General features: G+C 43.3%; 1 protein-coding gene across 1 annotated transcript in view; it reads right to left on the reverse strand.

Annotated features, from left to right (window-relative positions):
- Window positions 1-4,141: 4,141 nt before the first annotated feature.
- Window positions 4,142-16,986, reverse strand: part of Rnf111 (ring finger protein 111) — a 65,151-nt gene continuing 52,306 nt past the window's right edge. The window contains exons 9-14 of the mRNA XM_051156750.1: window positions 15,101-15,226; window positions 13,709-13,835; window positions 9,189-9,281; window positions 7,993-8,088; window positions 6,817-6,920; window positions 4,142-4,684 (exon numbers count right to left, since the gene is read on the reverse strand). Coding sequence (XP_051012707.1) covers window positions 4,567-4,684; window positions 6,817-6,920; window positions 7,993-8,088; window positions 9,189-9,281; window positions 13,709-13,835; window positions 15,101-15,226 — 664 coding nt within the window. The 3' untranslated portion in view covers window positions 4,142-4,566. The remainder of the gene's footprint in view (window positions 4,685-6,816; window positions 6,921-7,992; window positions 8,089-9,188; window positions 9,282-13,708; window positions 13,836-15,100; window positions 15,227-16,986) is intronic.

Here is a 16,986-nt window from a genome sequence, read left to right on the forward strand (position 1 = left end):
GGGTAGAATTGGATTTTAGAGAGAACATTCTGGAAATACTACTTTTGACCTTGTTTCCTCTTCCGGAAACCTCCACTTGGGAGTTTGGATAGGGTTGGTCTGGAGAATGGAGCCATTGTCTCCAGGTCGTTCAGGGCTACGAGGTGACTGGGACTCGAACATGCGCGGCTTTCCCAAAACAACAGATCCTAGCAGAGCCACAAATCAAGCTAAAAGAGATTTGTGTTGAGTCCCAGCACAATACAGCTGGTCTCAGAAAGTATTTGTCAAATGACGGTGTGACGTGTACAAGGTTTCAAAAGGGGGCCTGGAGAGGTGGCTCAGAGGTTAAAAGTATTGGCTGCTTTTCCAGAGGTCCTGAGTCCAATTCCCAGCAACCACAAGCTGGCTCACCGACATCTATATGTGATCTAGTGCCCTCTTCTGGCCTGCAGGTGTGCATGCGGACAGAGCACTCACATATAAAGTAAAATCAAAACAAGGTTCCAAAAGAAAAATAAAGTGTATCCCAAGTCGTGAACAGTGAAAGAAAAGGTCATCCTGGGGAAACGAAGGTGGTGATCAAGACAGAAGGTGGCTAAGGGAAAGCCGTTGCTTAGTGGGATGATGCATGTGCAAAGCCCTGAAGATGTGGTCCCCAGGACAGAGGTCAAAACAACACAGAAAATGGTCCAGTGCGCAAAGGCAGCGGATCGACTTAAAATGATCATATCGGGCTTCCCCATCACTTTTAGTCCGATTCTCCTTTATTTGGGAAATACTATGGTTGGAGATGCCCCCTCTATGCAAATGTCTTGGTTGTAACACATCTTACATTTGCAATCTGAGTCTGAAGGATCAGTGTCTGACACTTCCACCTAAAAATCAGGATGGCAGAATTACTCCTCCATCTAAACTACACAAGGAATAGGGGGAATCAAAACAGCAGAACTATTTATATTCCATTAATTTCTCTCAAATACCTGCTTTGGAAAATGAAAGTTCTGTGGCTGCTAATTCCTCTGTCCATTTTTTTTCTTCTTGTTTTGGTTTTTCCAGACAGAGTTTCTATCTGTAGCCTTGGTTGTGCAACTTTGTAGACCAGGCTGGCCTTGAAGTCACAGCGATCCACCTGCCTCTGCCTCTCGAGTGCTGGGATTAAAGGTGTGCGCCACCACGCCTGGCTTGTCCATCATCTTGGCATTACAGACGTCATAAATAGGCTTCTCTTCCTGGGAAGCTTTGGTTTAGGTTGAGGAAGAAAATGTGCTGGGCAGCTGTGCTATGGCACATGCCTGTAATTCCCGCTACTTGGAAGGATAACGCAGTAAGATCCCTTAAGCTCATGATTGCAGCACCAGCTTGGCAACACTCACCTCATGTCTAAATGAAATGAGGCTAAAATGCTAAAATACAAAACAGTGGGCTGTGCTGAAGGTACTGTGTTGAACTTTACATGTACCTTAGGCTGGTTTACAATTTACTGTGTAGTTGAGAATGACATTGAACTTTTAAAAATACTATTTATACAGAGTTCTGCCCACATGTGTGCCTGCAGGCCAGAAGAGGGCACCAGATCTCATTGTAGATGATTGTGAGCCACCCTGTGGTTGCTGGGTGTTGAACTCAGGAACTTTGGAAGGATAGTACTCTTAACCTCTGAGCCATCCATGACTTTTATTTTATTTTTTTTAAAAGATTTATTATTATGCATACAGTGCTGAAGAGGGCATCAGATCACATTATAGATGGTTGTGAGCCACCATGTGGTTGCTGGGAGTTGAACTCATGATCTCTGAAAGAGCAGTCAGTGCTCTTAACCACTGAGCCATCTCTCCAGCCCCTATTCTTATTTTTTAAGTTTTATTTATTATTTACACAGTATTCTGCTTGCATGTGTGCCTGCAGTACACAAGAGAGCACCAGACCTCATTCTAGATGGTTGTGAGCCACCATGTGGTTGCTGGAAATTGAACTCAGGGCCTTTGGAAGAGCAGACAATGCTCTGAGCCATCTCTCCAACCTGACTTTGAATTTCTTTTTTCTTTTCTTTTCTTTTTTTTCTTTTTTTCTTTTTTCTTTTCTTTTCTTTTTTTTTGAGACAGGGTTTCTCTGTGTAGCCTTAGCTGTCCTAGACTCATTCCCAAGCTGAATGCAGCTACAGAAAGATCACAATAAAAAATCTTTCTCTTTCACTTATGTTTATTTTACTATTTTTGTGAGACAAGGACTTACTCTGTAAAGCCCTGGTTTGGAATTCATTATGTAGGCTAGAATGGCTGAGATACACTTGCCTCTGCCTCTCAAGTGCTGGAGTTTTCTATTACACCACACACAGAGATACACATACACAGTGCTAAAAATAATAAAATAATAAAAAAAATCTCAATCTCTTGCACAGACTCAGGTGCATTCCCCCCACCCCTCAAGTTCTCAAGACAGGGTTTCTCTGAGTAGCCTTGGCTGTGCTGGAATCACTCTGTAGACCAGGCTGGCCTCGAACTCACAGCAATCCACATGCCTCTGCCTCCGGGGTACTGGGATTAAAGGTGTGCGCCACCACGCCCGAGTCAGGCTTAGGTTCTCTAATGCCAGTCTTATATGCACCACAGTCTACTTTTTGGCTTTCCCCAGTGAGATGGCAGACACTGCGGGTCCACTCCTTCCTGACCTTCTATGATGGAGACTGGTAATCAAACGTACTTCCGCCCAATCAGGCATGGGACTCCGGCCTCCTGAAGTCTGGCAATGTTCTAACATCAGGCTACATGCTTGTTCACAAGCGTACTTTTAACTGCATACACCCTCCATCTGCATGCATACTCTGTAGACTTGTGTTGATAATAATCAAATTACTCTATCTTGAAATTTACTACTATGAAAGGCAAAACTGAACGGATACAAGCACCAGATTATGCTAGTATCAGGTAGGCAGAGATCTCTTCAAATCCAAGATGTCCAATGTAAACCATTTTTAAACACTAATTATGAAACACAAAGACAATAGAAATATAAGTTATTTATTAATCAATCCACTTACAAAGCAGGTGGCTTAATGCAAGCTTATTGACATCTTCACATATGATCCATGGGAACATGTCTTCCACATACAGACAGTGGTATTACTGACTGGATGCATTTGCAATCTTGGGCATATTAAGCATATTTAAACAAATAAAATTAGGCTATCCTGTATATGAAAGTATCTTGATAATATGCATCCTGAAGTGGATTAAAACTTCCTCCAAAGGAGAAATGTTAGTATGTTAACTTTCACTCTATATTATGTTGTAAATCTTTAACTATAGAAATTAGAATTTTTAAGTCAGTGATCGACTCTTGGTAATGTCTGAAGTGGGCGTCTATAACCATAGCAACAGTAGCTTGACAATATCATCTGTGCCTCACAGTATCTGCAGATTTATTGTTTTCAAGTTTAGAGAGAAATAAAACAAGAGACATGTAGATTCAGCTGACTTTATTTAAACTATAAAAAAAATTCCTTAAAAGTGATCCTGGGACCCTTAGAAGTTCTACGAATGCATAGATACCTGCCAATGACTGAATCCTAAATCCTGACTGAATAACTTTATAAAATTAATATAAGCAGATATCTTAATTATCCGTGCTTAGCAGAAGACCTAACAAAATTCTACATGTCTTTTTCGATTTCCCTATTTTTTTTTAAATCTGCAAGTATATACAATCCAGCTAACTCAAATTAATATTTAGTGTTCATCAAAGCTGTTTCACAGCAGCAAAAATTGGATTAAGGAGTAAAGTTCCAAATGGCATAGAGAAAGATAAATAGGGTCAGAACAGCAGTCTAAACATACGGCATCACAGCAACTCTATCTTGCACTGTGCTGGAAGAAAGGAGACACCAAGAAAACTCCTACTGATCACTCTGGTCGTGTGAGTACCACCTGCGTCTGACTGACGTGGGCTGCACTCTGTTCCCAGGGTTAGGGGCAGTACTGAACTCAGAACTCCATATTGTAAATACACAGCAGCCATTTTGTCCTAATTTAAGTAAGGAATGTCTTAATACACAATATTATCATTTTCTAGACGATCTTTGTACATTAAACTAAAGTACATGATTGATTAAATTAAAGGTTAGTAATGGATAAAAAATTCATAATTCTCAAGGTACTAGGTAAAAAAAAAAAAAAACAAACAAACAAACACAAAAACAAAACAAAAAAGACCACAAAAATACTACTTACTAAAGCAGCTAATCTTGCCTGCAAGTTTAGGGTCACAAGCCCATAATATGTGCAAAGAAATGCAATACAAGGAATCATGCAAAAATACAGTAAAATGATACAGGAAGAAATGTCAACTCTAGGAAAAAAAAAAAAGAAAAGAAAAAAAAGAAGAAAAAAAAAAAGCTTTTTATAAATACATCAAAAATCAACTGTGTACATAAGTTGTAGGTCTAGCGGGAGCTGTACCATGTAGCAGAGTCAGCACTCCGAGGTCAAGGCTTCCAGATCTGCGCAGGTAAGTCATGCCATCTTTGGTTGACTGCAGTACCAGGAAGGACGGGACTGAGAGGGACGGCAAGAGTTCTGAAACACAACGTCAACTCTCACTGGGCAGCTGGGCCTCGATGTCCACTCTGCATATGGGGCACTTCTTATTGGTGATGAGCCACTGATCCACACACACTTGGTGGAAAAGGTGCATACACGGAAGGCGTCTTTACATTGGTGAGGAAAACAAAAAGCAAAAATTAACTTCATGACAATTCTATGAGGCACTAATTTGCAAATATATATTATACCTAGTAATTTATAATAATAGTCTGAAGTTACAAGCATGTTAAAAGCACTAAGATTAGGACTGGCAGGATTGCTCACTGGGCAAACACTGCTGTGTGAGCCTGACAAGCTGAACTGAGAGCCTCAGAGCCCACGTGAACAGCTCCTGCAGTCCAGGACGGCCCAGGTGGGTAACTTCACAGATGCTGGATAGCCACCTAGCCCGTGCACACAACAGTGGACAAAAACAAAGACCTTGTTGCGTGGGGGCGGAAAGTGCAGACCAATACTTATGGCTGTACTCTGACCTACAAACATGTACTGTGGTCCTCACATGCATGCAAGTGTACACACCTTCTCTAAGTAGAACTGCTCGTTATAAAACTGGCATTCGGACACTGTAATGCATGAGTTACCAGGATGATAACTGACATGTCTATGGAAGCAACTATACAAAACTCTGAGAACTGACAAACCAAGAATCACACGGGCAACTATTCTAGTTTCCTCTTGTACATGAGCGGCTAATGTGTTGGAGACAAAAATACCTTGTTGTTGCTTTTTTGTTTTTGTTTTTTTCCGAGACAGGGCCCCTCTGTGTAGCCTTGACTGTCCTGGACTCACTTTGTAGACCAGGCTGGCCTCGAACTCACATCGATCCACCAGCCTTTGCCTCCCAAGTGCTGGGATTAACGGTGTGCACCACCACACCCAGCCTTGCTGCAAACACTTTTAAGTATACATATTCATTGCCTTGCCTTCCAAAGGCTTTAGAGACTGCTACAGCAGTAGCTGTGCCGTGTGGATTAAAGAACGCTGTAGCATGTAACGCTACTTCAACCCTGAGGCTCTTTGTACACTCAGGCTGAATCGCACACTTGAGGTAAGGAATGCTGCTTTCACAGGACAATCGGCACACCCACTTAGCTAAATGGTACTGCTTTGTAGGTGGGTAGAGAGAAATGTTCACTTCATAACATCACACCAAATTGCCAGTTAGGAACTGAAAACTAAAGCCTCCAGGCTAAACCTACACTTACAAGTAGGATCGAAGTTGCTGCTTCAGCAGCTTTCCACCCCTGCTTCCTATCAGGAGCTGCTATTCACATCCCAATAGCCTACCACTTCCCGTCAGTAATGCCCAGCGTGTTCACTTCCTTCTTGGACACTCTCAGTAACACTGTAAAGAGACTGATTTAATAGCTACATGACAGCCGGGCGTGGTGGCGCACGCCTGTAATCCCAGCACTCGGGAGGCAGAAGCAGGTGGATCTCTGTGAGTTCAAGGCCAGCCTGGTCTATAAAGTAAGTCCCAGACAGCCAGGGCTACACAAAGAAACTCTGTCTCAGAAAAAAAACAAAAGAAACAACAAAAACCCCCTGCTGCCTTCACTGGAATCAGTGTGCTTACAGAGACAAAATCACTACCCATAGTTCTGCTATGCTTGATATATTATATTATTATTTTAAAAGCCAAGATGGTTAACGACATAATTATCTTAGCAACTATGTGAAGAAAATACCTTCAAATAAATACTAGAGCAGGATGAGAACATGTGCTTTAAAAAAAAAAAAAAATCGCATAAGAAAGCATGGTTACACTGGGCACCGAATCACAGTCCTGTAATCCCAGCGCTTAGGCAGTCAGAGGCAAATGGCTCTCTGTGACTCTGAGGCTAGCCAGGGCTATAAAGTGAGATCCTGCCTCAGAAAACTAAAAGGGGGGAAAAAAGTGCTGTCAATAAAGTGCATAGAGATGATCTTGACTGTTTGTAATTCTCAGTCCTGCAAGATTGACAGAAGACAGTTCTCACTCCCGTGGAGCCAGAGCGGATGTGCGCTCCCTCCATGCTTCTTTGGCTACATGGAGACTCGGGTTTTATTCTTCTGCCTATAGAGCTGGCTACGGGGCCCATCAGCAGCAGTCTTTCTTTGGGTTCCAGTTTCCTTTTAAATGCATGCCCTTTTAAGACCCACTGACCTATCTGTGGTACAAGAACTTTGCCACCAGGTCATAATCCAGAGTTTCCTGTTTAAGAAAGTGTACTTTCAATAAGAAATATCTAGTTACCTCACATCTTCACCTTCCTCTAAAATAGACAAACAGATAGTACATTTTTCCTCTGTGTCTTCCTCAGTCCCTTCTTCCCCATCTTGTTTGCAGTGCAGTTTCCTCTGTGAGAACCAATCAGTTGTTACCTTATTAGCAGAGACGACATTATTGAACAACTGAGTAAAGTCTGTGTTTATTTAAAACAAACAAAAACAAAACAAGACCACAAATTCATACACATTCTAGGTCAGGCCCTGCTAACTCATGACCCTGACAGTCCGCGTAATTACTATTTCAACTGTCAGGTAAGTTAGCCTTCGAACACCTTTATAAATTAATTCCAATCACAGCCTTTAGGTTAGACAGGATACACAGTTAGTGGTAATGCCTGATCAACAATCTTAGAAAACATGAAAAATTCCAACAGTAACTTCCATTTTGTTCTTGTACAGCTTATTTCACATGTCTCGTTTGGAATTCCCACCTACTAACGCTAGGCGTAGACTGAAGACTAAAGTTATGAGAAATATGAATGAAATAAACACCAACAAAGAAAACTGGCTGTTTTAGCTGTTTTCCCCCTTTCTATCATTGTTTTTATTATTGTTGTTGTTTGTTTTACTTTGCAAGCCTAAGCTGGCCTCAAACTCATGGCAATTGCTTTGTCTCAGGCTCTCTAGTGCTGGGATTACAGGTGCAGCCACCACATTAGGCCTAACAGAGTAGCTTACAAAACTGTAGTATTAACATATGATGGAATTTTGCACAAGCTACTGAAGAGAAGACGGAAGCTCAGCATGGCAGCCAGACCTGTAGTGCCAGCTCTGGAGGCTGAGGCAGAGGAAGCTCAACTGTGTGTGAGGCTAGCCTGGGCTACACGGCAGCACCGTGTCACCTGCACCAAGGAAAGCCGAGAGCGGCTACACAAAAGAGGTGGCGCACAAGGCTTTCTAACTAGAAGAAGTAATATATACATATAAATACTGTAAGAATATATAAAATGAACGGAAGTTCCCTGAACCCCTAAGAAGCCTGTGACTTCCTATGCAAAAGGGAAGACCAAGGAAGACCAAAGATTCAGAGTATGTATTTCAGATAGTTTTCCGCTCTGGGAGCCACTCACAGACTCAGGGGTGGGTAACATCCCATCCCATCCCATCCATAAGGATCTGGTTCTGCAGACTGGACCCTCACCTTCTTGTACTTGTGTGGATATGTGCACCTTTCAATTGTTCCCTGGGATGCGCCACGATTGACGTTTCCTAGTCTTTCTTCCAGATGGATCAATTCCTGAAATAAAAGTTAACTAGTATTAAAACCACAATGACTACGCCTTTAAGAGCAGTGTCAATATTTACAAATGCAACAAATTCAAGTGTTCATAACCCTGCAGCATGAACACTATAAATGCTGGCATTGTGGCACTGTCCTTGGGAACCGGGACATGACCACGTGGCACAGGGAAGTCAGGACGTGCACACGGTGCAGAAGCTGGAACCCATCTGCCACATCAAGGAGAAGAGTAGTTGCTCTCCATCACACCCGTCACAGATGAGAAGACCCTCAGCTGTACACAAACCACTTGGCTTTCCTTCCTTCAGACTGTTTCTCTACCAGTAAAGCTCAGTGAAAACAGCTGTGATTTTCCTCCTACACTCAATGGCTCTTTATTGGATGTTTATACTGAGGACTAGCAGGTTGTTTTTTGTTTTGCTGTGGTTAAATTTCTTTCAAGACAGGGTCTCTCTGTGTACCCTTGGCTGTCCTGGACTTGCTTTGTAGACCAGGCTGGCCTCAAGCTCACAGTGATCTGCCTGCCTCTGCCTCCCAGAGTGCTGGGATTAAAGGTGTGTGCTACCATACCTGGTGACTTAGTAGGTTTTACATTTTTAAATTTTCTGTGGATGGTGCCTTGCCTTAATGTATTTGTATACTATGTGCACACCTGGTGTCTGAGGAGATCAGAAGAGGGCACTGAATCCCTTGGAATGGGAGATACAGACAGTTTGAGCCACCATGTGATTACTGAGAACTGACCTCTAGAAGAGCAACCAGCGATCATAACCACTGAGCCACCTATCCACCCCCCTTTTTGTGTTCTTTAAGACACAGTCTTACTACCTGCTACCTATCCTGGAACTCATTAGGCATACCAGCCTGCCTTTGCCTCTCAGGTGTTGGGCTGCATTTACTCTCCTCAAAATAGTTAATTTTGACCTTAAGATATTGTTCATCAATCTTTGTAAAGGTTCCAGAGCAACAGGAAAAAAACATTTTACTGCTTTCTGATTCCCAGCCACAGTAGCCATCCTACTTAACCATAAAGACACAACAATTCACTCTGCACTAAAATCACCACGGCAAATAGCTTCGTTTATTTTATTTCATACCTCAAAATTGCCCCTGAAAGGACCTCTGAATGATGTTCCATCCAGTCCTGAAGAAATGTAGCGGATGTGAGGATAGCCTGCCATGTCAGGGACCTATTGTGATACAAGAGATGGCTGAAGTCAATTAAGACTGAGGAAGATGCTCAGTCTCCACTCACTCCATAAACTCAGCTCACAGAGAAGCACAACTCCAACGTCCCACTCCACTGAGAGGGACAGGGTCAGGGCTAGTACAACCTCTCACCTCTGAAAAACGAGGTCAGAAGGAAACAGCTGTTTCATGAGATAACAAATTTCTTACACAAAGAACTTTGCATATAGCTGGACGCTATATGGCATACTCATCCCTGGTTACTCAGAAGACTGAGGCAGACTGAGGTGGTTTGAGGCTAGCTCTAATTTCAAGGTCAGCCTAGGCAACAAAGCAAAATATAGTCAACCTAAAAAAATATTAAGAACCAAATATGGTAGCTCCTGTTTTTGATTCCCAGCACTCAAGAAGCAGTCAGGTAGAACTCTGTGAGTTTGAGGCCAATTTGGTCTATATAGTGAGTTCCAGAACCAGCCAGGGTTATAGAGCAAGATCTTGTCGTTTTTAAAAAAAAAAAAAAGCCAAATGGAATGTGGTGGCACAAGCCTTTAATCCCAGCACTCAGAAAGCAGAGGCAGACAAGGCCAGCCTGGTCTACAAAGCGAGTCCAGGACAGCCAAGGCTACAAAGAGAAACCCTATGTCAAAAAACCAAAAGAAAAAAGAAAGAAAGAAAGACTTTTTATGAGGCGGACGTGGTGGCGCACGCCTTTAATCCCAGCACTCGGGAGGCAGAGGCAGGCGGACCGCTGTGAGTTCGAGGCCAGCCTGGTCTACAAAGTGAGTCCAGGACGGCCAAGGCTACAGAGAGAAACCCTGTCTCGAAAAACCAAAAAAAAAGAAAGACTTTTTATTCTGTCAGTGAATCTAATTTTAACAGGCTAAAAAAAATTTTTTTTTAAATTCAGTACAGTGAAACCTGAATATTCTAGATTCCATTTTCTCTGAGCTGGCCAAGGTTAAATTTATTTACTACCCTGGGGACACTTGTTCTTTGTGGCCATTTACAGCCACACAGTGTGTAACTGACTTGGTGCTCCTCCTGATGCTGAGCAGGCTCCACCTTTTGTCTCAGCTTTCCTACATCTTTTCAGCAGCACGCCTCTCCCGTGACACTTTCACCATGGGCTTGCTTTCTTTCATGTTTAATGTGCCTCAAAATACAGTTCTCAAGCACCATCTAGGGATCATACTCAATGGAGACTGTGTTTTGCGGGGGGAGCAAACATTATGTCAGGTATGCTTGGCTCTGGATGCCAGTGCATGCTTACTGTGAACCAATCATCAACCTGCATCAGATCAGTGATTAAACAGAAACACAGACAAACCAAGGTTCAAGACCACCTTATAGCACTCACTTCCTCTATAATGGCTGTGTTTCCAGCTACTGTGCAGCACCATTACCACAGCAGACATCAAAACTCAACTGCATGTATGAAGGAAACAGAACACCACCCTATCTTTATAAATAATTTTCAATTTATAAATAAATCTTCAACATGATTTTAATTGTTTTTCTTATCTTTCTCCAGCATTATTTTTTAATTGATTGTTTATCTTGTTTTATGTACTTTAGTGCTCTACCTGCGTGTGTGAGGGAGTTGGATCCCCTGACAGCTGTGAGCTGCCATGTGGGTGTGCTGGGAATTGAACCTGGGACCTCTGGAAGAGCAGCCAGTGCTTTTAAGCGCTAAGCCATCTCTCCAACCCTCTCCAGCATTATTTTTAATCAGCTTCTGCTGAATCAAAACATACTTCTAGCAGCTGACAACTCATGTATGAAAAATAATTCAAAGTTAAAGAACTATAGCAGAGCGTGGTGGCGCACGCCTTTAATCCCAGCACTCAGGAGGCAGAGGCAGGTGGATCCCTGTGAGTTTGAGGCCAGCCTGGTCTACAAAGCGAGTCCAGGACAGCCAGGGATACACACAGAGAAACCCTGTCTCGAAAAACCAAAAACAAACAAACAAACAAACTATAATCAAACTATATGAAGCAGCAGCTCTGCACCTTCAACGCCACATTCTTACATTATACGCAGCTTTACTTATAACCAAGTTCACACTAGGCCAGTGACAACTTCCTCCACATACTCTGAATCTTTCCTTGGAATCCTCTCCCTATCTCTTTCCCTACTTTCTGTGGCTACTTCTCCTTTGTCTATTCAGATTTTCTCTTTACTCTTCTGTTTTCCCTACACTGGTCCATACGTAAATGGCTGCTCCTTACTTTTTTCTCTGAACAAGTCATCTTGCTACTGGCTTTCTGTCAAGTCAAAACATTTCTCTCCGCCCCCCCTCTCTCTGGGGGGTGGGTGGGTGGGTTTGGTTTTTCAAGACAGGGTTTCTCTGTGTAACAGCCCTGGCTGTCTTGGACTCACTTTGTAGACCAGGCTGGCCCCAAACTCACAGAGATCTGTCTGCCTGACCTCCCCAGTGCTAGGATTAAAGGCGTGCGCCACCACACCCAACTCAAAACATTTTCCCCTCCAAACCTCAATGCTCCTTAATCTTGAAATTTCTACCAATTCTGCCCTTCATAGGCAAGCTACAAGTGCTGTGGGGCTCGAGAGGTGGCTCAGTGGTTAAGAGCGCTGCCTGCTCTTCCGAAGGTCCTGAATTCAATTCCAGGCAACGAGACGGTGGCTCACAACCGTCTGTAATGTGATCTGCTGCCCTCTTCTCAGATAAAGTGCTCATATACAATAAATAAGTATTTTTTTAAAAAGTACTGTATATTCACTTTCTGCAAGTTCTCATCTTTCTTAAAAAGTAGCAAGAACCAGCAGTGTGTCTCGGTGGTAGAGTGATTACCTAGAGAAAGCACAGGACACTGAGTTCAATTCTATGCCTCAAAAAAGGAAGGGGATTGGGAAAACAGAGGGAAGGAAAGAAAACGTAACCACCTCTCTCTCACACCACTGCTTACCACTGACAAAACCCATTCCAATGCCAACACTTTCCTGCCTTTACGTTTTGCAGGATGAGACACTACTGACCATGAGTTTAGGAAACTACTCTAGCTTTGTTTTTCAGCTCGAGCCAGTCCTTGTCATCTGAGGCTCACTGGCATTTGAATGCTCTGTTTTCACTCTCCGCTCACCCTCTTAACGGTTACACTTTCTCTCTGAAATCTGCTCCTCTTCCTTAGATTGCTTGCAATGCATAGTATCTTGTCAAGTCAAAAAACTTATCTTTAGCTCAGAATCTTCAGAAGCCGAGAGCAAAAAATATAACTTCTTACTGTACACAATTATTTCAGATCCAGGATCCAGAATCTTCTGCCCAACCTCTTCTCACGCTATCTAATATTCTCTGAGACCATGAAAGCCAGTACAGCTTTTAATCCAAGCGTGGACTAGAAGCGTGGAGTCAGCCTAAGCATTACTCACTGCCCTGGGCTTTTCCTGCCATCAGCCAACACTTCCACCTCAGGTACTGATCACCGCAGCATGTCAAGGAGCTGCCTTCTTCCACCTCTAACCCCACTTTCCCCATCACTGAGGAGGTGTATCCTTTTTCAGGGCAATCAGATTAAATCACTCCAAAAACAAATACAATCAGAAAATCTCAGCTGGGAGGCAGCGGTCAGCCTGGTCTATATACTGACTTCAAAGACAGCCATGGCTACAAAGAGAGACCGTCTTCAAACAAAACAGCAGCAGCAACAAAATACCGGTCTGTGGCCTCTGAGTCCCAGTTTATTTCTTTCTCCCTCTCCCCACTTCCACGTGGTACTGAGCACTAGTGTTGCCAATGCTCTGCCCAGCCTGGCCCAGCCTGGCCCAGCCTGTGCATCTGGAGACACTGGGCTCCCAAGCCTGTGGCTGTTTGACAGCTCCTGACCAGCCTCAGCCTCTGTAAGCTGCTTAGATTTTTAAGAAGTGTTGTAACAAGAAAATCTGCACCTGTCTATCAGAAGTATGATGGCGTCGAAGCAGATCCAATCGATGATGGCAAATTTACCAATGTACTCATCTCAGTGACAGCAGATCAATGCAGAAAAGTCTACTTCTCCACATTATGAACCCCATGAGCATATTTTATAATTCAAGTTACAAACCTAGATTTCAATACATATAATATCTTTTTATATAATAGCATCTAGCTAATTAGAGGAATTATTCTTAAATAGCAAAACATCTATTGTACCAAAGAGTTTAATATAATATTTAATTTACAAAAGGAATGTTGCCAGATGCAGTGGTGCACGCCTGTAATCCCAGCACTCGGGGAGGCGCAGGCAGCTGAATCTCTCTGAGTTCGAGGCCAGCCTGGTCTACGCAGAGTCCAGGACAGCTAAGGATACACAGAGAAATCCTGTCTTTGGGGAAGAGGGGTGGGGGGTGGGGGCGGGGGGAGCCAGCAAGGAAGAATAGGAATGTTACTTTCAAGGCAAACATGTTAGGATATTAACAACTCCCACTTTACCATTAAAGGAAGTGCTCCTAACTGTAGGTGATGGAGTCGAGGCGGGGCGTGATAATGAGCCAAGTGAGGGTGCAGTGCTCCAGGCGTGTAGGTAGCTGCAGTCACCCCGGCTTCAATCCCCAGCTCCCTGGAAAAGGAGTGAGAACAGCTTAGCTGTGTGTCTTTCCAAATGGAAGCATAGGCTCGTATTTCAAAAATCCTCTGAAGTTTCCTAAACTTATAAAGCTAAGGCAAATTAGCTTCCCAAATTTTACCAATAATTGTAAGCACATTTCAGAAACAAATGTTCAAAAAGTTTCATTTTGTGAACGTAAGCAGCTAAGCATTTCAACTTAGGTTGACTCCTCACAGAAGACTGATCATGGTAGTTCCTAAGGCATCTTTTGACAAAGGACCCGGCTCTCCTCAAAGACCACACCAGATAGTGCTGAATTTGTTGGTTCACCTGAATGTGACAACATGCTAACCCCAGGCCTATGTTTGCTGGGTTTTGGTGTCAATGACAAATAGAAGAGCTTCTATAACTAAAAACTCTGCAACGCCTAAAAAGCAGAGCAGAAAGGGGCAGAGGTGGCTCCTCCTGAAGCCCCACTTCCTGCCTCACAATTTGCACTCTGCTGCAGTGAGTGCAGCCAGCAGATTAAAAGGAACACACTGCAGGCCTCTCACGTCTTCAGAGTACAAACTCCATGTCTTTTTTCACTAGTGGACACGGCAGGTGTCGCGAACATAAGCAAGACCAGGGCGTTGGCTAAAGGAGCCAGGCAAACAGGGTCACATCACACGAGTGTGACCTCAGTGCACACTCACGAAAACAGAAAAAAGCTCCTGTCCTCTGATCTATGTATGCATTTGTGAAAGTGAAACTGACTTGCAGAGAGCTGTAAAGTGTGTGTGGGAAGGAGAAGCACAAAGGACCATGGCACTGTGGTCAACAGATGAACATGCAGTCCAGCAGGCCTGAGTCCCGGGGCTCCACAGTGTCTCCTGGTGGCTGAGTTGGCAGCAACAGATACACACTCAAAACTGCTTAAACAGGGGTTTAAATAGCATCATAGAGAAATGACCAATACAGAGGTACACACTTTCACTGTTGCCACTCTGTTCTGTGACGCTAATTTACCCGAGTCAACCATTCTACAAAGTCCCCAGTCTACACAATTACTCTGACACAAAGCAAACAGAACACAGCTCTTCACTGCCGCAGGCAGCTGCTGCTCCATGACACCAGATTCTGCTGCTGATTTCCAGGTCTCAGAGGCCAGAGCAGCTCTTCCTGACAGAGCAGTCCTTCTACACAGCCGTCGCCTGGCATGCAGTCCACTGCAAGAGATCTCTCCCCAGCTTTACCAGAAGCTGCTAAGCGCAGTTTGAAGTAAATAAGGTACTGACCAGGCAGTTCTCTCCGGAGCCTGTCGAGGATGTGAGGACATGGTTTGAGGCACATGAATATGATGCCCATGGCCATAGTTTGGATGCATCCTATGTGGATGGGGAGGGGGGCGTTCATGTGCCCGCCTGGAAACACAGAACACAAAAAGACCACTGGAAATAATTGAATAATTGGTTATTTCTTAATGTAGAAAAAATACTGATAAAATATGAAAATCATTAAATGAAATTTACGATAGAAACGTCTATTATAAAAAAATTTTTTTTTTTAAAAAGACCATGATATTCTCTGCATTTCCAATTTAAATGTCAACCCAGACACTGGGCAGAATGTTGCAAACCTTTAATCCCAGCACTTGGGAACCAGAAGCGGAAGCAGCTGGGTCTCTGTAAGGTCAGGGGTAGCCTGGTCTACATCATGAGACCAGCCCTGCCTCGAAATCAAACACAACAACAACAAAAATCATTCCACAAGAAAGGTGATTTTGGCATTCTCTTAAAAGCTTTTCCAGTATGTATTTTAATTAGGAGAACAGTAGAATGGAAATAAAACCTTTTAAAAAAGTTCAACAACTAAACAAAATGTAGTAACTAAATAAAATGTTGTGTGTACAAAGCCTTTAGACACTTCACATAAACAGATAAAACAGCACAATAGAAATTCTTATTTTGCTACAGTCATTAAAAACTTCAACCTTAGGGCTGGAGAGATGGCTCAGTGGTTAAGGGCACTGGCTGTTCTTCCAGAGGGCCTGAGTTCAATTCCCAGCTGCCATATGGTGGCTCACAACCATCAGTATTGTGATCCAATTCCCTCTTCTGGCATGCAGGTATGCATGCAAGTAAAGCACTCATATACAATACATCAATAAAATCTTAAAAAAAAAACAAAACAAAACTTTTTGGTTTTTGGAGGCAGGGTTTGTCTGTGTAGTGCCGGTCTTTCTAGAACTCACTGGGTAGACCAGGCTGGCCCTGAAGTCAGAGATCCACCTGCCTCTGCCTGGGATTAAACATGTGTGCCACCACACTGGGCTATAAATTCAGTCACGTTAATGGATAAGAATATCAGGGTGTTTTTTTGTTTTAAGACAGGTCAGGAGACAGCTTATAGGACCAGGCTTCTCAGTTCATCAGGGGTCCCTGGGGATCACACTCAGGCCGCCAGCCTGGCAGGCAGTGAGCACCTTCACCCACTAAGCCATTTTGCTGGCTCCACAGATATTTTACATGAAGGCTAACCAGTTAAACATCTCAAATCTCTAGTCACATGAACCCTGAAAATAATAACCAGCTAAGTCTTTATTGCACCAAAAAGGTCAGACAATATGTGGGGTATAAAAAAAAAAATCTCTTTTTTTTGGTCTTTTTGAGACAGGGTTTCTCTGTGTAGCCTTGGCTGTCCCAGATTTGCTTTGTAGAGCAGGCTGGCCTTGAACTCACAGAGATCTACCTGCTTCTGCCTCCCGAGTGCTGGGATTAAAGGCGTGCGCCACCACGCCTAGCCTTGCTAACTCTTTTACTCCGTAACTTCGGTCAGATATCAGCCCTGTGGGTGTGACCCCTCCTGTTGCCCTTCTCTGCTATTTCCTAATACGCCTTTACTTACAGGAATGGACAGTGAGCTGGACCAACACCCACTGTCCTGATAATTCATATGTCAGATCATTGTATCAAACCCTGAATTGTCGAACAAGAACAACAACAGTTGACTTAGTCTTATAGGCACTAAATCCAGGGCTTCATAAATGCTAGGCAAGCAACCTACCACCTGAGCTGCACCTCAACCCTGTGCCAGCTTCTGAAACTTATATTACTATTCTTTCCCCGGGTGAGTAACATGATCAATCAAATCGTTTCTGACACATCTTTCAATCTTATTCTTC

This window comes from Acomys russatus, chromosome 14 (assembly GCF_903995435.1).
Source record: "Acomys russatus chromosome 14, mAcoRus1.1, whole genome shotgun sequence".
Classification (NCBI taxonomy): Eukaryota; Metazoa; Chordata; class Mammalia; order Rodentia; family Muridae; genus Acomys; species Acomys russatus.